This window comes from Colias philodice, chromosome 25 (assembly GCF_061535455.1).
Source record: "Colias philodice isolate Cphi_HAF_F1 chromosome 25, ilColPhil1 Martin Lab GWU primary, whole genome shotgun sequence".
Classification (NCBI taxonomy): Eukaryota; Metazoa; Arthropoda; class Insecta; order Lepidoptera; family Pieridae; genus Colias; species Colias philodice.
Window position 1 is genome coordinate 4,467,137 of NC_143110.1, and position 21,458 is coordinate 4,488,594.

General features: G+C 34.7%; 3 protein-coding genes across 4 annotated transcripts in view; 2 read left to right on the forward strand and 1 right to left on the reverse strand.

The window, feature by feature from the left end:
* Window positions 1–20,163, reverse strand: part of LOC149477313 (dynein light chain roadblock-type 2-like) — a 26,968-nt gene extending 6,805 nt beyond the window's left edge. The window contains exon 1 of the mRNA XM_089710822.1: window positions 20,050–20,163. The gene's annotated coding sequence lies outside the window, so the exon portion shown is untranslated. The remainder of the gene's footprint in view (window positions 1–20,049) is intronic.
* Window positions 6,194–14,554, forward strand: LOC149477314 (transient receptor potential cation channel subfamily A member 1-like). Of its 2 annotated transcripts, none has more exons than XM_089710773.1 (11): window positions 6,194–6,502; window positions 7,425–7,521; window positions 8,086–8,286; window positions 9,391–9,608; window positions 10,267–10,448; window positions 10,930–11,111; window positions 11,273–11,501; window positions 11,758–11,916; window positions 12,048–13,163; window positions 13,331–13,585; window positions 13,658–14,554. In XM_089710773.1, the coding sequence occupies exons 1-11, from the start codon at window positions 6,478–6,480 to the stop codon at window positions 14,507–14,509; spliced, it is 3,516 nt and encodes a 1,171-aa protein (XP_089566899.1). In that variant the 5' UTR covers window positions 6,194–6,477; the 3' UTR covers window positions 14,510–14,554. The 2 variants fall into 2 exon arrangements, with proteins under 2 accessions (XP_089566899.1, XP_089566900.1); XM_089710774.1 differs by having other exon boundaries at window positions 6,195–6,458.
* On the forward strand, window positions 19,764–20,950 carry LOC149477315 (dynein light chain roadblock-type 1-like). Its single transcript, XM_089710821.1, has 3 exons — window positions 19,764–19,887; window positions 20,541–20,641; window positions 20,814–20,950. The coding sequence occupies exons 1-3, from the start codon at window positions 19,842–19,844 to the stop codon at window positions 20,946–20,948; spliced, it is 282 nt and encodes a 93-aa protein (XP_089566947.1). The 5' UTR covers window positions 19,764–19,841; the 3' UTR covers window positions 20,949–20,950.
* The last annotated feature ends 508 nt before the right edge of the window (window positions 20,951–21,458 follow it).

A 21,458-nucleotide genomic window follows, 5' to 3' on the forward strand; every position in this document is an offset into this window, starting at 1 on the left:
ATTGAACAAGTAAAGAAAGCTGATGTATTGAGTAAAATTAAATATCAAATTATTGTTAACTATAATAATTATAGTGATGCCTTAAAGACGCGGGTTCGAATCCCGAAATATATCTATTCATTACAATAATGATTTATATTTACATACCTTTTTAAAATAATATCATGCCTTTATCTATTTGAGGATGCAAAAAATACCTAGCTACAATGACAAAAATTTCCGATTCACGAACAAAGATGGGTCTCTTCTACTACTATAATCTACTCTATTTATTTTCCCGTTTGCAATATTTTTAATTATATTGATTATTTCAACTTTTAGCGTGATAATATATCATATTTGTAAACTTGTTGAAAAAATAGTTTTCATTATTGATAATGGGTCCTGAACTAAATTAATCCATGTATAAAATCAACATAGGAAAGGTCACTGTACAGGTAAATTAGCTTGGAGAAATTTTTGCATATGTAGTGGTGTGTATATTACTCAGATCTTAGAGCGCGTTTCCACTATATCGTTCTGGCCTATACAAAAATGTTTCGATATCCTAACATTACTATTTAATTTTATACTTATTCCTAGCAACACTTTTGTTTTCAATAAAAACAAGTTTTTATTTGAAAGAAAATGGTTTTGACTTTATAAAAAAAAATATATCATTCAATTTTACGTCCTTGAGCAAACGACAAGGCGACTACCGTGAAACAATAAAATATCGTGTCCATAATAATTTGTTTCATAATTAATATTTGACCATAATAATTACGAAACAAAACAAATAAATAAATCGTCACTTGATAGTGGAAAGTGGAAACACGCACAAAACCAGAATAAACCAGTTTACGCTGTCCGCAGGTGCCACGTGCAGTCGTTTGGTACCGTTAGAACATAAAGCACATTTCATTCAAAAATTATAATTATTATGTACGTAGTTTAATTGATAAATTTTGTATTTGTTGATTGTTGTTATTATTTGTTATTATTGTTATAATATTTGTTGAAGTGAATTACATGTCCCGCAGCCGGAGGCCCCAAATGAAAACTCAGATGTACTTAAAAACTACATTTAATAGCTAAAATGAGACTTTTACACCCATGTCTGCACGATGCAGACCGGAGTTAAAGAATGAATTTATACAGTTTAATAATTATAAAGACGTAAGCTTGGATGCTAACTAAGGGAAATCGCATCCACATTCTATTCCCGTGCGAACGGCGTATTCAGCAGTTTTGTATGAAGGCAGGGCCATAACTAGTGTTTAATTTGTGTGTAAGTGTTGTAACTTTATATTGTTAATTCAATATGGCTCCAGTGTTAAAACATGGTCGAGGCAAGCCTTTGACTTCTCAAACTAAAGAATTAAACTTTAAATGTCGTTTCTTTTTCAGGTTAGTAAATTTTTCATTTTAGTAACATTGTTAATGTAAAAGTTATATGTATGTTAAATGTGCAAATATTAAAATAAAGTCTCATCTTTTTCAGAGGAGAAACACATATAGTTTAATTTAAAATCCCTTATATACAGGGTGTAATCGTTAAGTGTGCACAGGCGATTTTTCCGTAAGTATTACAGATAACAAAAAACTTTAAACTGATATCGAAAGTACTTAACCTAATGAGTAAAATGACCGTAATAAATTTTTAAAAATAAATCGAGAAATATCAAAAAAATTATCTTTACACCCTCCCATACATTAAGTATGAAATATGAATATCCCATATACATTTAATATGAAAGATTTTAGCTTTCTTTTTCTTTTTTGGTTTTCTGCTTTAATTACTTCGCAAATTTGAAGTGGCATTTTCCACGCTCTTTCCGGACATTTTCACGCATTTTCGGATATTTACCGCGGATTTTCCGAGCATTTTCCGGGCATTTTCCCACGCTATTTTTGGACATTTTCACGCATTTTCCGGATATTTTCCATATATTTCCCAGGCATATTCCAGGGATTTTCCAGGCATTTTCCCGCCTTTTCCGGACATTTCCACGCATTTTCCGGATATTTTCCAGACATTTCCCTGGTATTTTCCGGTTATTTTCCGAGATTTTCCCAGGCATTTTCCTGGGATTTTCCGGATGTTTCCAGACATTTTCCGGACATTTCCCTGGCATTTTCCGGAGATTTTCCAGGCATTTTCCGGACATTTCTCAGGCATTTTCCGGGGATCTTCCAGGCATTTTCCGGATATTTTCCGGACATTTTCACATTTTCCGGATATTTGGACATTTTCCGGATATTCCACGGTTTTTCCGGAAGTTTCCACGCATTTTCCGGATATTTTCCGAGCATTTCCCAGGCATTTTCCGGTTATTTTCCGGGAATTTCCCAGGCATAGTCCGGGGATTTTCCGAGCATTTCCCGGGGATTTTCCGGATGTTTTCAAGACATTTCCGGACATTTCCCTGGCATTTTAGGGGATTTTCCAGGCATTTTCCACGCTCCTCCCGGACATTTTCACGCATTTTCCGGACATTTTCACGCATTTTCCGGATATTTTCCAGGCATTTTCCAAGGATTTTCCACAGTTTTTCCGGAAATTTCCACGCATTTTCCGGATATTTTCAGACTTTTCCGAGAATTTCCCAGGCATTTTCCGGTTATTTTCCGGGAATTTCCCAGGCATTGTCCGGGGATTTTCCGAGCATTTCTCGGGGATTTTCCGGATGTTTTCCAGACATTTTCCGGACATTTCCCTGGCATTTTCGGGGATTTTCCAGGCATTTTCCACGCTCCTCCCGGACATTTTCACGCATTTTCTGGATATTTTCCGGACATTTTCACGCATTTTCCGGATATTTTCCAGGGATTTTCCGGAAATTTCCACACATTTTGTCCGGAAATGTCCGGAAAATTCCCGGAAAATATCCGGAAAATGCGTGAAAATGTCCGGAAAAACGTGTAAAATGTCACTTCAAATTTGCGAAGTAATTAAAGCAGAAAACAAAAAAAAGAAATAGAAAGCTAAAATCTTTCATATTAAATGTATATGGGATATTCATATTTCATACTTAATGTATGGGAGGGTTTAAAGATAATTTTTTTGATATTTCTCGATTTATTTTTAAAAATTTATTATGGCCATTTTACTCATTAGGTTAAGTACTTTCGATATCAGTTTAAAGTTTTTTGTTATCTGTAATACTTACGGAAAAATCGCCTGTGCACACTTAACGATTACACCCTGTATACAGGGTTACTTGTAAAACACTTGCAACCTCGCAGGACAAGATAGCTAACATCATAAGTAACAACATTTGTTCTACGACTTTTGATAATTTGTTAGATTTTATTTTCATACAAAAATAAATATTCATTTAATTTTCCGTCTGAATATTATAAACTCTACGCCTCCCAAAAATTACGTAAACAAAAAGCGAACGAGAGGGGGAAGGGGGCGTCGCGTCGTCCATCCGATAATTAATAGAACATAGACTTACAAATGTAAGGAGAGTACAATAAAAGTTTAAAAAAATCATTTAAAAATAATTTATTGCGTTGCGTATAAAATAAAAACTAAAAATAAAATGTTGTTTTATTTTATTTGCTGACCATACACTACTACAAACGCAAAAATTTCTCCAAGCTAATTTACCTGTATCATTATTGAGAAATGGACTCATATGTTATTAAAGAACAATAGAAAAATGTAATCACAGGATTAAAAATACTACGATACGATTACATACTACGATAACAATCTGCAAGAAGTATTTTGCCTCGTACTACGGTAATTTCAAATTTGGAATCAGATCGCGCGGGCAGTGTTTCCAATGAGTTACGATTTGGGGACATTTAAGAAAAGAGCGTACCTTTTTTTTTTTTTTTTTTTTTTTTTTTTTTTATAGTGGAGAATGCATTTAGGCATACCCAGGGCACTCGGGGGAAGAGCCCTGGGTTATGTCGGACTCACCCTGCTGAGTGCAGGGTCCTACCGACTAAACTCCACTGTGTTCCGCCGTGCCGCTTTATTGACGGGGCCGCGGGTATTCGGTAGAACCGCATCCGCAGACCCGTCAGCGGCAGCCTCCTCCAGGCCCAACGCGAATGTGGCGGGAGGCCGCCAGGTCTACCTTCCTGGGGGGGCGGCGAGAGTGGAACACTTCTCACGCCGCCTCTCCGCACCGGATGATGGATTATATCCCCGTTCCATCATCCGGTGCCCATCATCAGGGAGGCAGGTCGCGACCGTGTAAAGCGGCCGCGACACGGTGACGACGCCCAATAGGACGACGACGCCGGATCGGATCAGCGGAAGGGTTTCTCTCGCGGACCCGTTCTGCCTCCTCCTTCTGCGACATCACATACTCGCAGAATGTGATAGCCGCGGACCACGATCTGTCGCCGCCAACCATTTCGCGAACTATGGAAGGCAGGGAGAGATCAGGGCCGACGACTGCGACCAGGCGAGCTCGGGGCTCTGACCACGCGGGGCACACGGCGAGAGTATGGTCTGCCGTGTCCTCCGGACAGTCGCACCAATGACAAGCCATTTGCGGCTCCCGTCTGGCGACTTTGCACAGGTACCGCCCAAAACATCCGTGTCCGGACAGTACCTGTGTCAGGCGGAAGGTGATGGCCCCATGCCGCCTGTCGCACCACTCACGTAGGACCGGTCGGATTGCTTCGACCGTCCTTACTCCTGCGCTGGGCTCTTCGAGCCGTCGTTTCCACTCACTGAATCGCCGCTCGAGAGCATCAGCCCTCCATTGCTGGACCTGCTCCAGATATGGGTTGATCCCGTGCGATCTGGACGCAGCGACGCGGCGATAGACGTCCGCCAGCATTTCGGCGTCCAGGTCCCACGGGGGCGTCCCCGCCATTACGCACGCGGCCTCGAAGGACACCGTGCGATATGCCCTCACGATTCTGAGCGCCATGACCCGCTGCGGTCTACGCAATAGGGGTCTGGTACGGACACTCAAAGAGTCAGCCCAAATGGGCGCACCATAGAGGGCCATGGAGCGAATGACGCCGGTGTAAAGACGACGGCACGCGCCCCCAGCCCCCCTAAGATTCGGGAGCAGACTTCCAAGTGCCCCGGCCACCCCAACAAGCCGGGGGGCGAGGCGACGGAAGTGTTCCACGAATGTCCAGCTGCTGTCCAACACGATGCCCAGATAGCGCAACGTGGAACCAACGCTGATGGACGCACCGCCCACCTGAATGGCTGATCCAGCAGCCTGCGCCCTTCGACGGCCACGAAACAAAATCGCCTCTGACTTGTCCAGGGCCACCTCTAGACCAAGTCTTCTAATCCGGCGCACAACTTCTGCAACACCTGCGGTCGCAAGGAGGGCCGCGTCCCTATACGAGGCCCCACGCGCAGTCACCAGGGTGTCATCCGCATAGCAAAGCACGCTTACACCCGGGGGATAAGTGGCGCGCAGGACCCAGTCGTAACCGATGTTCCACAGGAGAGGCCCAAGAACCGAGCCCTGTGGAACACCGCACGACATTTCCTTTTCCATCCATCCACAGCGTGCGGGGTACGCCACCGCCCTCTCTGATAGGTAGGACTGCAGCAATCGCACCATGTACTCGGGCACGTTGTGGTAGCGGAGCGCCTCAATTACGCAACTCCATGGTAGCGTGTTAAAAGCGTTGGCGATGTCAAGAGACACCGCCAAAAGCACTCCACCTTCATCAGCCACATTGTCTGCGAGGTCACGCAGCGCAGCGATCGCATCAATGGTGGACCGCCCCCGGCGGAATCCAAACTGGTTTTCGCTCAGGTCCGGCCCCACTCCCTCCAGGTGGTCGATGAGGCGTGCTGCGAAAACGCGCTCAAAGAGCTTGCTCACCTCATCGAGCAGCACGATCGGCCTGTAAGCCGAGGGCGAATCGCGCGGGCGTCCGTCCTTCTGCAACAGGACCAAATTCCCGGTCTTCCACCTCCGGGGAAATTGGCCCTGTTGGAGGCATTCTGTGAAGAGCTGTTCCACCCTGGGTCCAAGTGACTCTAGCGCCACATTAAAGGCCGGCAACACACTCGCCATACTCCTGCCCTGGTATTGTGGGTACAGATGCGCGACGATGATCACTTAACACCAGGTGTCTCGTCTGCTCCTTTGCCTACTCTTACCATAAAAAAATTATCTCCAACAAATGCGCTCACATCGGAAATAAACAAATTAGAAGCACGCTATTTAAATGTATCTATAGTTTTCAAAACCTGTAGACGCATACGCCTTAGTAAAATCATACAATAATTGCTATATGACCTTCACTGTAACGATCTCACACTCAGATTTTGTTTGCATTGTTAGTCAGAAGATAACCATCGCCGATATAAATCGTGTGATGAAATTATAAATAACTCAAACTATGTACGCATTATTATCGTTATAACAGTGTTTTAGGCAATTTTAATAGTGTTTATTTTGTCCGTTAAGTGATTGAGTGCTATTAAGATGTGATTTGTAAACTGTTTTTGGTTAATATCATGTAATAAAGTGAGTAGTAGTGATCAAAATGTTTTCCTCGTTATTTTGTAAAGGCGAGTGTTTTTCATTTATTATATTCGATTATAACTATAAGGTTACTTCAACTTAAAACTTTTCCTCTTGGTACTTTAGAATTTCAAATCAAGATTTTTAATATAAGAGTCTAATATTTACTTTCTTTCTTTTGCTGAAGACGTAATAGTAGTTTAGATCATAAAATGAATTTTAAAATGGAGTTTGCAAAATTGTATGAAATGTGCATTTTAAAATATTCAAGACAAATAATATGTGAATTATTAATCGTTCTTGATAAGTACATGAAATCATTTGGAACATTTATATAATTACTAGGTTTCCGCCCGCGGCTTCGCCTGCGCAGTCAAAGAAAAACCCGCATAGTTCCCGTTCCCGTAGGATTTCCGGGATTGCGTCATTTTCCCGGGATAAAAAGTAGCCTCTATGTCCTTTCTCGGGTATCTAAATATCTCCATACCAAATTTCATGAAAATTGGATCAGTAGTTTAGGCGTGATTGAGTAACAGACAGACAGACAGAGTTACTTTCGCATTTATAATATTAGTATGGACTAGAAAGAAACAATTTTTTTTTCATAAATAAACAAATTAACAAGATTTCTGAGTAAATGTTTCGCTTTTTGACCTTTCTTCACGTGGTTGTCTGGCAGAGATCACTGCTTAGTGATAAGGCCGCCAATTTTGCTACATCTGCCTGGTACCATATTGTTTATTTTTATTGTTTCTTTTTAGTAAATGATTGTAGTACTTACAATAAAGTGTAATAAAATAAATAGAGATTTATATACAGCAAAATTATCCAAACCGATCCAGACATTTTCAAGCTTTAGCGAAACAAATGCACAGATATTATATACTTTCTACATTTAGTTATACATAATATTATTAAAGCACTAAGTACATACTATATTACATATTAATGATTTTCTACATATTCCAGACGTAGAAAAAGGCCTTCCGGAACAGGATAACTCTCCTTTACTAGTCGTTCCATCTCTTGAAGAAGGAAAGGAAACTCATACAGATAAAAAATATCGGTAATTTACAAGAATGTATGAATTTAGAACTTTTATTGTAAACTAGCTAGTATTTTCTAGCATTTGATTTTACGCGAGTTTAGAAATTAAAGATTTTAACGAATTTTAAACGCGATTTATTCATGATATTTTGTTCATTGTCATTCATGAACTAGGAATTCACCTGAGTGTGTGTTTCCACTGCCAATTTTTTTTTTATTAACAACTATTTTTTTTATCCTAATCGAAGTGACACAAATTGAACAAAGCAAACACCATTAAAATACATTCAATCTTTCTTTAGTTGTGAATGTATTTATTGTAAAAATTAAATAAAAGCAAGGGAAACTATGAAAGGAGCTCATTTTTGACCGATTTAAAAAGAGGTGTTTCTCAATTCTGTTTTTTTTTGTTACCTCAGAAATTTTTACTGGGTGAACCGAGTTTGATATTTTTTTTGTATGAAAGCTGGTGCCTGCAATGTGGTCCCATTTTGGTTTAGATCTAAGAATTTGAAGGAGGTTCTTAGTTTTTTGTTTAATTATATTTTTGTTACGTAGCATTGTAATCTAAATTATATTACAGAAAAACCGACGGTAACAACATGTTGCTAAAGCTCAAAATCCAATCACCTGAATTTGAAACATGTCTACCAGACATGACTCCAATACCAGACACTGCTGGTTCCATATCGAAGAATGTCAGAAGGAATGAGAGAAGACTGTTAAGACTTAACACAGATTTACTGGAAGCGATAGAGGCTTATAATGTAGAGGAAGTTGAAAAGTAAGTAATTTGATATGATTTGTTTTACAATTTTTATTCATCTTCAATTCGTGCCCATAACATAAACCAATCAAGTTGTAGGTAGTCCTACTACATTTTAAAAAGAAGAGTCAAAAGTTCTTGACGTATTATTTTACTACATTAAAAGTAGTACCTAGTAGATCGATAAATAGTTTGACATATTATTTTATTAAAAACATTCTTATGTATACATATTTATTTTATATTAAACTATATTATACATTTTTTATGAAACTTTTTTCGCAAATTTTCCACCTAAAACCTAACGCGCTACTATTTTCTGTTGACTGTCGTATATTTAACTTCGCGTCTAGTTTTTATAAACAAACATCACCACGTCTAAACAATCTCGCTAACTATAGGAAACGCAATACAATATCGTATACAAAAAGGTACCTTTATTTAGTTCATCATTTATCATGACCTCACAATTCTAATATACACATTAGTATTACTGCTTCACTTGTAGGTACACATATTATATTAGATACGTGATATTAAAGCAAGGAAAATAAGGAAACAATTTTTCTTTATTAAACACGGTTATTAAATTGTAATATCGAAGGAAGCTATTTTTAATGTCTTCGTCATAGAATGAGCGTTAAACGCGGACATGCGTTCAATTGAATTGAGAATTATGAATTGAGGGGTAATCCATAAAAGTATTTCATTAATTAAAATCATAAGTATGGATCTGGGTAACACCTCTCTACTGCTGATTTTTCCAAGCCTTTAATTGATCCTTATATGCTTTACTGGTACTATTGTTTTTCATTCTCCTTATTTTCGTTTATAAAGTTAACAATAATAGGAAAGTCAATGACCTTTTCGTGTCAATAACATGGCAAAATATGTTAATTGCAAAATACGCCTTATGTAGAAATCCTTTTTGCATTTTATTATATTTTAATTCCTGTAACTTGACTCTTACATTTAATTTAAATACGTATACGATAATTCTTGACTAGATTATTTGTTTGCAAGAACACCTATGATGTCACAAAATGTCGCATAATCGATGCTATCCTTAGTTTCATCACATACTCAATACAATAATACCACAGATACTTATATAACCAACAGACTTCTCAAAGAAGGCGCCAATCCAAATGTTACTTGCCGTGCTGAGCTGGTATCAGCCTGCCATCTCGCTGCATTAACTGGTGGTGATGCACTAAGCCTACTCAACAAATATGGTGCAGAGAAGAATAGACTGGATAAATATGGTAGAACACCCTTGCACCTGGCTGCATATGCGGGGAATGCACGACAAATGGCTATACTGCTGGACTTTCCTGAAGGTAATTTTAATATAGCTAATGAGTAATCTTCATATAGTTATTAGTTTGATCAATTAATTAATAATATATTAATCTTGTAGTATCTAATAGTACATACCTACCTATTACATTTGCATCGATGAATGAACTTATGCTAATCACGTCAAAACTACTGAATAGATTTTGATGAAAATGAAAATTGAGGTTATAATATTATGATGGAATGAAACATAAGCCATAAAAAATATTTAACCTTTGCACGTAGCACGACTTCAATTGATAATCTAAAAAAATCATGGACAGCAGCATACTACAGAACCTCAAGAAACATTTCTATAATATTTTGAAATCTACTTAGCATTGATCAAACAATTTCACCAATGTATAAATAAACAATATATCCGTTTTAACTTTATAACCGACGACCTTCAATCAATTTTAACTATGATAAATCTTTAACCATTGTTTACTTCAGTCCCAGTATTCAGTTAATTGCTTTTCAATGAGAAAAGATAATAAACATTTAAGATTTTATAGAGCAATGTTTTGCAATGATTTAAACACTACTTTTAGTATCTAATGAAAAATCAAAATCTGTTGAAAAAAATGCTTAATTTTGTAAATTGTATTAATGAAAGAAGAAAACAATGTAAAAAAGATAATAAATAAATCATTATAGATATACAAAGCCGAGTAGATACCGAAAGAATGTCGCCTAGAGCCGAAGAGGATGTTAAGAAGATAAGCCATAGCATAAACGACATGATTAACATGCGTTGTGATATTCACGAAGTAACTACAGACCTACCGAAAGCATGGAAAGACGACATCGACCATGATTGTATGAGCACCAAAGGGAACGTAGGTTTACATACATTTTTAGTATAGCGCTGCTAATCATTACAAATAAGTATCCGGTCTATATTTTTGAGAAATATTTTTACTTGCTTAAAATTTGAAGCATGGCTTTGTTATACCACACATACATTGTGAAATAAGTAATTACTGTAATAAATTAATTAATTTTGAAAGGAAAGAAATACTATTACAATTTATCAAAAAGAGTAGGTAAATTATTTACGCACCTATCTTGGAATTGTAAAGTCGATTACTTATGTCCTATAGGTTTAATGTTAATCAATTAGTCATTAATTATTATGAGTTCATTAATAAGCATTAAACCCATCTTAGATATAGCTATGATATTTCACATTAACTGACTGTACTATACTGACCTTTTAATATACAGAATATATTATAACCTATTAATAAAGAGAGAGATGATAGCTCTCTTACAAAAACAATCGCAAACGATATCTTCAAATGATCCCATACCTTCCAGCTACCCCTACTTCAACCAGGATGGACTCCTCTTCACGTAGCAGTCTCCTGTGCCCATCAACACTGCACTCGGTTATTGCTAGCTGCTGGTGCCAATCCCAATATACAAGATGTACTGGGCCGAACAGCACTTGACGTTGTAGGATCTGCATACTATAATAAGCTAGAAATAAATTCAGATAGGTACGTATATGTTTTTATAATTTGGCAAAAGAAACATGAAAATAAAAAGATACAAATACAAAATAGAAAACCAAACAATGTATGTGTGTTATTAATAATAGATCGGCACCTTCTTCTTACACTCGTATCCTTTATTTTCATTTTGTCAACTACTTCTATAGTTTTACAGAGATCATCAAAATGCTAATCAAATCTGGTGGCACGCATACTTCTATGAAAAGTAATGGCTTGGATAACATTGATACTCCTCTTCACACAGCGATAGAATTGAAGAATATTGCCAGTATACATGAGCTTCTGGGCATAGGAGCGTCTATTAATTGTTTAAATTCTTCCGGACTTACACCATTACATCTTTGTGTAAAACTTCAGTTAGAGGATCCTTTACAGGTAAATACTTAGCTAAATATAACATAATATAATTTGATAAAATATATTTTGAAGTGAAACTTCTTTAGGCGCGTGGAGAGTAAAATTTCAAGGTCGCGTCATGGAGTACGGCGACAATTATGGTATCTTTGAATCTTGCCAAGGAAGTTTCAATTCTGACACGTATGCTCGGCACACACGCTCTTTTTTGTAATATCAATGTTTTTAACTAATACATCGTATAAGTTTTAAATGTATATAAAACAGCATATTGCAGGTTTTAGCAAATTACTCGTATGCTGATGATGATCCATTTCTGGCTATTATCGATGCAAAGGATAAAGATGGACATACAGTTTTGCAATTAGCCGTCGAAGAAGCTTGGGTTCCCGGTGTTTGCATTGCTTTAGAAGCTGGTGCAGATGTTACTCTTAAGGTACGAATCTACATACAAAAATATTTTTTTTAATATATACAATAAATACATACTTATTGGATAAATAGATAAATTAGAAAGCTTTTTTGAGTCCTTACACGTATTTATTGAAATTTTAATAAATTTTATAGGCAAATGACGGTGAAACGCCAATTCATTCAGCGGCAGCATTGGGAAATTTAGATGTGCTCACAGAAATTTTAAGCGTAACCAAACAACATGGAATTCTTGAAGTTCAAAATGAAGAAGGGGAAACTCCACTATTTAAAGCAATAAGAAATGGGCATCTTGAATGTGTTAAAATATTGCTTGAAGAAGGAGCTTCAATTAAAGTTAAATTACCCGGAAACGTAAATGTTTTACACGTAGCCGCTGAACATAGTCACGCAAAAATATTAAAACTTTTATTAGAACATCAACATGGTAAAGCTCTGGATATGATAAACTCACTTACAACATCAAATAAAAAGGGTTTTGGGCCCGTGCATTATGCTACCTTCAATAACAACGTTGATTGCTTAGAAATTTTGCTAGAGAAGGGCGCTGATATAAAATTAAGATCTACTGACACTCCTTTTTATGCATCGACATCGTTGCATATCGCTGCAGCATTCAACTTGTTAAAAATAGCTTATTTTATTACTTCATTTGACAAGTCAACGATCTACGAGATAAATAACAAAGGCTTTAATCCACTGCACGCCGCAAGTCATCTTGGAAGTAGAGATGTTATATTACTGCTTCTTCAAGAAGGTGCAGATTTGTCTGGATATACCGACGGCACAGGAAAAACAAGACAAACTGCTATCCAGCTTATTATGAACAGTTTATCGAAACCAACAGATTTTATGGAGGATGTTTTCGATTCATACATCTCATCTAGTTGTGAAAACTTTGAAGATGCGAATTGTGAAATTACAATTGACTATCGAATACTTATGCCTACAGTTTGCGAAATGGAGCAAATGAAAGTTATAGAAGCTCTACTTGCAACTGGCAATAGATATGACCAAAAAAGGTTACTAGTCCATCCTTTAGTAGAGAGTTTCCTACATTTAAAATGGAAAGCTTTATTGCCATTCTTTTACACAATCATAGTAGTGTATGCAATTTTTGTATCTTCACTCACTGTGTTTATAATTTCTGTGTTCTTTTATAAAGATACTAATGATAGTCCACCATTATTTCTGGGTTCAACTGTTTGGAGTTATTTCATATATGCATCAGTTTGCCTAATTATTTTACAGGTATTAATTTTATCTTTTTATTCTATTTAAGAAATGTCTGTATGTGCAGTGATGATACGATTTTTTATAATAATAAATATATTTAATGATATTATACTTGTATTATAGTTATAGTTGGTAATTATTATGCATGTAAATTGGTGTAAAGTTGAAATATTGTTTTACAGGAAATCCTATACATGAATGCTAAAAGTTCTCGGCACTTTTATCAAATGGAGACGTGGATCAAATTCGGATCTATTGTATTTGCTCTTATTCTGCCCAGTGCCATCACCGTGTTCTCTGATATGGAATGGTCTAGACACATAGCAACATTAGCATTACTCCTCTCTTGGATAGAACTCATGTTTTTGTTGTCACGCTTTCCAAATTGGGGCTATTACGTTCTTATGTTTGGAAAGGTAGCTGCTAATGTAGTAAAAGTGAGTATCATGTTTATCATTTTGTAAGGTTGTCTAAGTTTTAATACTAAATTGATTATTTGTTTGTTTCAGATTCTATTAACATTCGCTTTTCTAGTAATAGGATTTTCTCTTAGCTTCATGATACAATTTCACTCAAAAATACCATTTGATAGTCCATGGGCGTCATTTGTGAAAACAATGGTAATGATGACTTCAGAGTTTGACTACGAAGGCTTATTTGACGCAGAGCATTCTCAAGATTTAGCAACTTCTATTATAATAGTACGTCTGATTTTCTTAGTATTTCTCGTATTGGCAGCTATTGTACTAATGAATTTGATGGTTGGTGTTGCCGTAAGCGATATAAATGATCTAGAAATACTAGGAAATATAAATAGGCTAGCTAAACGAGTTGAATTTCTTTCAACATTGGACAATCTAGTATATAACAGATTCATAAGTACAATTCTGCCAGTAAAAATAAATGAAGGTATTAAAAATAAGCGCAGAGTTCCCGATAAGGTTATCATATGTCCTGGAAAACCAAGATGGAAGTATTACAAAGTATTACCAACGATCATTCGAGATGCTATATTAACTATTGCACAGCATCAAAAAGTATTGAAAGATGAAGAAATGGATTCTAAAGAGTTTCGAACAAAAATCAATGAAATGCATCAAGCAATGAAAAAATTAGAAGAGAAACAAAATGAGCAAAGTGATATGATTAAACAAGAGATGCAACTTTTACAAAAACTGAAAATTGAAGAGACTCTCAAAGATTTGAATTTGATACAAGCGACAGAAATCAAAGAAATAAGTAAAGAGATGAATAGTCCATTAGAAAAAATAAACGTAAAAGTCGATCAGTTATCAATAGAAATGGAATCTATAAAGCAGACTTTATCTAGATTAGAAAGCAAACTGGGTAGTTTAAGATAAATATTTGTATAAATTAATTATTAAGAAAATAAATGATGAAACATGTTAATGTCTTTTATTGAAACATGATTTCTAGCTAATAATATTTTGTAATATTATCTTAAGTAGGTATTGTTTTAATTAGACTAAAAATATTTTATGTATAAAGTTTTCAATGGTGGTATACGATAAAAAACAACATATACTTACTTTTTATAAATTTTTAATACCCGATTTGTTAAAATGATACAATCAGACAGACAGCGTTTTTGCATAGTTCTTTACAACTCACAAAATGTTCATTACTGTTATAATAATTAATTAGTAATTACATTAATGTCCATTTATTATTTGTACAGGCAATGGCAAGCTTTCATACATGTTAATTGTTAACTGCAATAATTATGAAAATTAAAATTCAGAGCCCACTTGATACTTTGATATTTCATGTCGTATACATTTTTGAATATTTATTTTGTAAATATATTACATTATTATGGATAATTTATTTAAAAAGAGAATATCTGACAGGGATATGCCTTCTGTGAGTTAAATTATTATTTTGTCTTTCACTAAAAATGACTACCATAATTTTAAGGTGATTCGTGATTAAAACAAAATAAAATGTAGCCGATATAGGTAGCCTACTTCAGTCATGTACAGTGTACAATATAAGTTTCTATCGGTGAAAGAAATAAAAAATTGGTTACATAGTCAGTACTATTAACTATTCCGTGACATAGTTTTTTTTAAATTGTACACACAAAGAAAATATAAATAATCGTCCTTATGTCACGAATATGGTTTGAAATTACTTATTACCCTCATTTTATAGCAATTTAGTTCATATTGTCTATTTTTAACCTTACTAACAGCTATAGGTACATATGCGATCGAAAAAAAATGTATGGAAATGAAGGAACCGAGCAACGCGACGTCGCGAAACCAATTCGTGAATAGATCACATTTATAAGTAACAAATATAATAAACCTCTACAAATAAACACCGCCAGGTGTTTAGTAGATATATTTTTAGAACCATCTTAAAATATATTAAAGCTTATACCTATGGCTTATACATAACGATTTATAATATGAATGACTTGGCTTACATATGTATGTAAGCCACATAATACCTTCATATTCGTTCGAAAAGACGCGTATTAAAATGAGGGAACCGAGCTACGCTGGCAAGCAGTTAGTAAATAGATCACATCATTTTCGCTTCGTTTCAGGAGTTTTCCACGCACACGATTAAAGTAATAAATCGTATTGAAGAGCGTCCAAACGTGATGGGAATTATGTATTTCCGAAATGGTAAGCTTTTAGTTAAATTCATATTCGCTGCGATTATGTTTAATGCACGATTCAGCGGTATTTATTGTGATGGCGATCGTTAAATGTATATATTTATGTATACTATATAGATTATATGGACAATAGATAATATTATGGACTTAATAAAAGATCACAGAAAATATATTTAGTCACTGCAGCTGCAGTATATTGTTATAGTAGTTTCATATAAAGTTATACAAACATTCCTGTTATCTAATCCATACTAATATTATAAATGCGAAAGTAACTCTGTCTGTCTGTCTGTTACTCAATCACGCCTAAACTACAGAAACAATTTTCATGAAATTTGGTATGGAGATATTTTGATACCTGAGAAAGGACATAGGCTACTTTTTATTCCGGGAAAATGATGTAATCCCACGGGAACGGGAACTATCCGGGTTTTTCTTTGACTGCGCGGGCGAAGCCGCCGGCAGAAACCTAGTAAGAAATATTTACTTTTATTTTTTTAAATGTGAATTAGAATGTAAAATGGATTTATCATATTTATTATAATAAAATTATATTAGTTACTGACTTTTAAAATACTCTATGTACTAATATGGACCAAGTAGGTACATAGAAGCTCGATTCCCCCTTTCGATAAAAACACAAAGCTAAATAAATAAAGCGTTTATCTACAACTATGATAATCTTTGCTGCAATTAGCTAAATTTAAAAGCTATGTTTACGTAATACCTATTTAGATTAATCTGACAACTCAATGTATCATTAAAACACGTTAATAACCAGTACATTCGGCCGATAACGTTCCGTTAACAGTTAACACAATAAACCGCACAATCAATACAAAATTAAGCTTGCCATACGGAATTTTCACAAAGAACGTGTAACTGAGTCAAACGCTATTAGCAATTCGACGGTGCCGATCAACCTGTGGTTACATTAACATTGGGATTGTGTTCGAATACAAATCGTTCTCATTTTCGATTAAGTTTGATTTGCTGACTGGAGATAACAATTATGCAATTAAAATTTAGGTATAAATGTGTACTTGTAATTTGTTGTTTTGTCACTGAATAATATTTAATTAGGATGCATGTGTTTGAGAGAAATTTTATCTACACTAATATTATAAAGAGGAAAACTTTGTTTGTTTGTTTGATTGTAATGAATAGGCTCATAAACTACTAAACCGATTTTAAAAATTCTTTCACCATTCGAAAGCTACATTATCCACGAGTAATATAGGATAGGTTTTATCCCGGAAATTCCACGGGAACGGGAACTATGCAAGTTTTTCTTTGAAACCGTGGGCGGAGCCGCCGGCGGAAAGCTAGTATTTTATAAATTACTAGCTGTCCCGGTAAACGTTGATTCTTAGACATACATACATACATAGGTAGAATTAATTCATCTAAATTATTGTAACAATTTCGATGGAACATATTCAATTTCTTTGTGCATCTTGAACATGTTTAGTGCATATCACAAGTTTTTTGTTCTCATGAAATTGAGCTTAAATGTTAGGAACGTGTTACAAATACATATTACAATATGAAAAAGCGTAATCTTTACTACCTATGTAAATATTTTCTAAACTTGTTCTAAACGAATTAAAGAGAATTTATCTTAAACGTTATAATATTTTAAAATCCTTTTATTATCCGTTATAATATGAAGATTGAAATTCACATAGGCAATCGCACATAACATAACCTTTAGACAATTACAGATTTCCTTCAGCTAGCCACAGTGCCTGAAAATATGGTTTATCCGCTATCTAATAAACTACCCGCGCTCTCTTCAATTTTCCGACGATTTATAAGCGAAATTGTAAGTATTTTGTATCTTGGTATTCGTACTAGTATAGTATTATGTTATCTGTGGTATTTGTTAGTCCCTTTTAACTTATTATACACGAATTTCAAGCTCTTTATCCGCGCTATTATTTTAATAGAAGATTAAAATCAGAAAATTTCAGTTAAGTAGGTACTCTGTAAGCCACATACATATTGCTTACTGAATACCCTTCGCAAAATGTAAAATAGAAGTAGAAAAAAAATAAAATGTTATAAAATATATTGTATTTTGCTTACAACTTGAAATTATTTACATAGCAATTTTTATAATTAATTATTCTCATGGAGGTAAGTAAATTAACGAGTTTTAAAGATTAATGTTAACTTGCTTAACGCTATCCATTGATGAAAACAGAATGAAAATCAGTGCAGGTCTTCTAGCGTTTATCGCGAACAGACAAACAGACGTGGCGGAATACTTGTTTATAATATTATGTCTGTAATGAATAACAGATAATTTATCATTATTTCATGACCATCAGGATGTGTTAGACGAACTGATCGCATTTCGAATCGAGACCAACTTGATGGAGATTATTGTCACCGGTAGCAAAGAATTCTCAGCGTGTGTGGTGCAACAAGTTGCTAAAAAAAGCAAGAAACGTGGCAAGAAATAGTTGCTGCAGATATTAAGAGAGGTACTTATTATAAAAACATTTCAAATATAAAAATGAATCGCAAAATGTGTTGGTAAGCGCATAACTCGAGAACGGCTGAACCGATTTCGATAATTCTTTTTTTATTATATTCCTTGAAGTACGAGGATGGTTCTTATGTAGAGAAAACGTAAACATGTACCACGGGCGAAGCCGGGGCGGACCGCTAGTTTCAAATAAAAACATATGAACATTAGACTTCTTTTAGAAGCTATTTTGAATCGTCAAAATACATCGCCGGTTCGGAAAGCTGTTCTACCTACAGAGCAGAGCTAGACCTATAGAGACGAATGTCCGTAGTGTCACGTAGTGTACACAGACCCATATTACTTTTGAAAATAATAATAAGTGTTGTGTGTGCTTAGAAAAGCGTTGTAAAACGTAATATTGTTCCAATTGATATTACCTACAGAGTACAGACACATCCTACAAGACTCACTAATAGATACATGACTTTTATAGGAAGGTACATTCATTAAAAACTTATCCATTCATTATAAGGAGAGCATTATCATATATTTTATTGTAATTAGACACCCGTCACCAGAAATCTTTTGTTATAGATACGGCAAGATTTGAATATCATCTATACTTATTAATATTATAAAGCTGAAGAGTCTATTCGTTTGTTTGATTGAACGCGCTAATCTCAGGAACTACTGCTCCGATTTGAAAATATTTTGAAAATATATCGGTGTTACATAGCCCATTCATCGAGGAAGGCTATAGGCTTTATATCATCACGCTAAGACCAACAGGAGCGGAGCTATGCGGGTGAAACCGCGGAGCCGCAGCTAGTCACTATAAAAGTTGGAAATACATGTTATTACACGCTTTATATTAGCTTCACCTCACACCTGTATGTTTGTAACCGACTTCTTTGAGCGCGATTTTGACCCACTTTAAACGGCCAGATTTCGTTCAAACTTTGTAGATTTATTGAGGACCGATGACAATACACTAATTTGATAAAAATTTTCTATTTTTTAGTTCGGTTTTCTACAAAAAGCGTGTTTTTTAGTTTTTTTAAACTATTGTTATTTATATCTCCTAACCTCTATTTTATTAAAGCATTTATAAGATACATCTTGAAACAGATAAAATTTTAATAGGATGGATAACTTAATTAAAAGTTTTCAACTTCTTACAGGTAGACCGTTAAATATTAATTAAAATGAAAATAATTTCCAACTTATTAAAGAATTTTCAAGACGAATGGCTCGTTCGAACGGTGAGATCTTGACAAGTTGTTCATAACTACCTATAATATTATTTACATCAATCTTACTTTCTCCTTAGTATTTAGACCTTGCTTTAGACCAATTTATAAGATAGAATAAGCACAGTCTATGGATCGATTTTGAAAAGTTACCTACATGATTTCCGACTCGCTAAATTGTTGAACATTGCGCGTTTTTATTTTTAAAAGAGCGGGAAACCACGGCATTCAGCTATTACGTCACAAAATGACCAAAAAGGTTAAATTATTTGCAGACGGCCTCTTTAAATGAGATAAATCCTATAGTCGACAGGATCATGGAGGACGAATCAGTAGAGGGTGTGGTCATGACAAATCAAGAGGGTGAGCTATAAATCTACGCACAAAAATTCAGAACGTTTTTGTTGGAAGAATTTAATTAGTCTATTTTTGGTTACTCCTGATTTCAGACATTACACATTTAGAATAGAATGTATCATATCGAATTGTGTATTAGATGCTAAATAGAAAAAATATAGTACTTACATACATTATTCCTTAGATTTCTTGTTTTTCCAATAATTGAGTGCTGTTTAGATTATTTCTATGTTTTTAAAAACAAATAAGAACATTTTTAATTTAGTTAATGATACGCTTCACTCTTGCTACACCATTACTTTTTAATGCTGTAAAGAAAATGGCGCTACAAATAAAATTTTTTTTGTGGGTAATTGATAATATTAAGTTAAAGATCAAGGTTGACACATACGTAGCGCCTACTTCACATCGTATAACATATTCGAATGCGGTAATAGGGTACATAATGATAATACATATTATTATGTAGTTATATCTATGCTTTAATATTATTAATAAAGCTGAAGAGTTTGTTTGTTTGAACGCGCTAATGTCAGGAACTACTGGTCCGATTTGAAAAATTTATTCAGTGTAGAATTCAAGAAAGGCTGTAGGCATCATCACGCTAAGACCTTTTGAATTTGGGTGAAGCTAGTCATTTATATGAATCCTTTTTGCAGGAGAACCAGTTCTAACAAATATAAATTTAATGAATGCAACTAACTACGGCATTGCTATGCGTCGTCTGGGTATTATGACACAAACCGCCATCAAAGAGCTGGTAAATACATTTAAATATAAGTTTTAGGTATACTATGTAAATATTTAACTTATAATAAGAAATATTGTTACCTACGTAAATAATCTAATCATAATCCTATAAAGAAATCTATGGTAAAAATGAATTAAGTAGGTAAATAAATTAATTAAATGTAAATTTATTTTATTCACAGGATCCATTCGATGAAGTTCTCATATTGAGGCTAAATACCAAGAAAATAGAAATAATGACGGCTCCACATAAAGAATTCAGCATTACGGTTATGCAGCATTCAAGGATAAAATCAAAACAAAAGAAAAATGGATAGACTAATTACCTATTGTGCTAATAAGTTATTTTAATCTATAGTTTTATTAATGTTAAACGATTTTTAATATTTTAAATATAAATAAAGATCTTCATAGAACTTTTAATCCAACAAATTATTAAACATTTTTCGTTATTAATTTTTTTACCTATTTCAATAATTTTATACAGTAAAAAATTATTAATTACTTCAAAAACTAATTTCGATAGATTTGATTAGTCCAAGAACATACAAACCACCAAAGGTACAGATAACTAGCACATAATTTAACAATATGAATTAAGTACATCTATAGAATATTATGTATATACTTCCTTATATTATTATAAAACAAAAGTCTTATTACTGATTTATATTTTGCCATTTAATTTTTTTAACAATTATTCTATCACTAGCGGTCTGCCCCGACTTCTCCCATGCCCCGTGGTACATACTTTTACGTTTTCTCTTCCAAAGAACCATCCTCGTACATCAAGAAATATTATAAAAAAGCGTTTACGAAATTAGTAA

Excerpts from the sequence above, each read along its gene's own strand:
- LOC149477315 (XM_089710821.1), top strand. The coding sequence starts at position 19,842 with ATGGAGGACGAATCAGTAGAGGGTGTGGTCATGACAAATCAAGAGG. Across the intron at positions 19,888-20,540 it reads GGTCATGACAAATCAAGAGG|GAGAACCAGTTCTAACAAAT; the intron begins GTGAGCTATAAA and ends TCCTTTTTGCAG. Across the intron at positions 20,642-20,813 it reads AAACCGCCATCAAAGAGCTG|GATCCATTCGATGAAGTTCT; the intron begins GTAAATACATTT and ends TTTTATTCACAG.
- LOC149477314 (XM_089710773.1), top strand. The coding sequence starts at position 6,478 with ATGTTTTCCTCGTTATTTTGTAAAG. Across the intron at positions 6,503-7,424 it reads TTCCTCGTTATTTTGTAAAG|ACGTAGAAAAAGGCCTTCCG; the intron begins GCGAGTGTTTTT and ends TACATATTCCAG. Across the intron at positions 11,917-12,047 it reads GTGCAGATGTTACTCTTAAG|GCAAATGACGGTGAAACGCC; the intron begins GTACGAATCTAC and ends TAAATTTTATAG.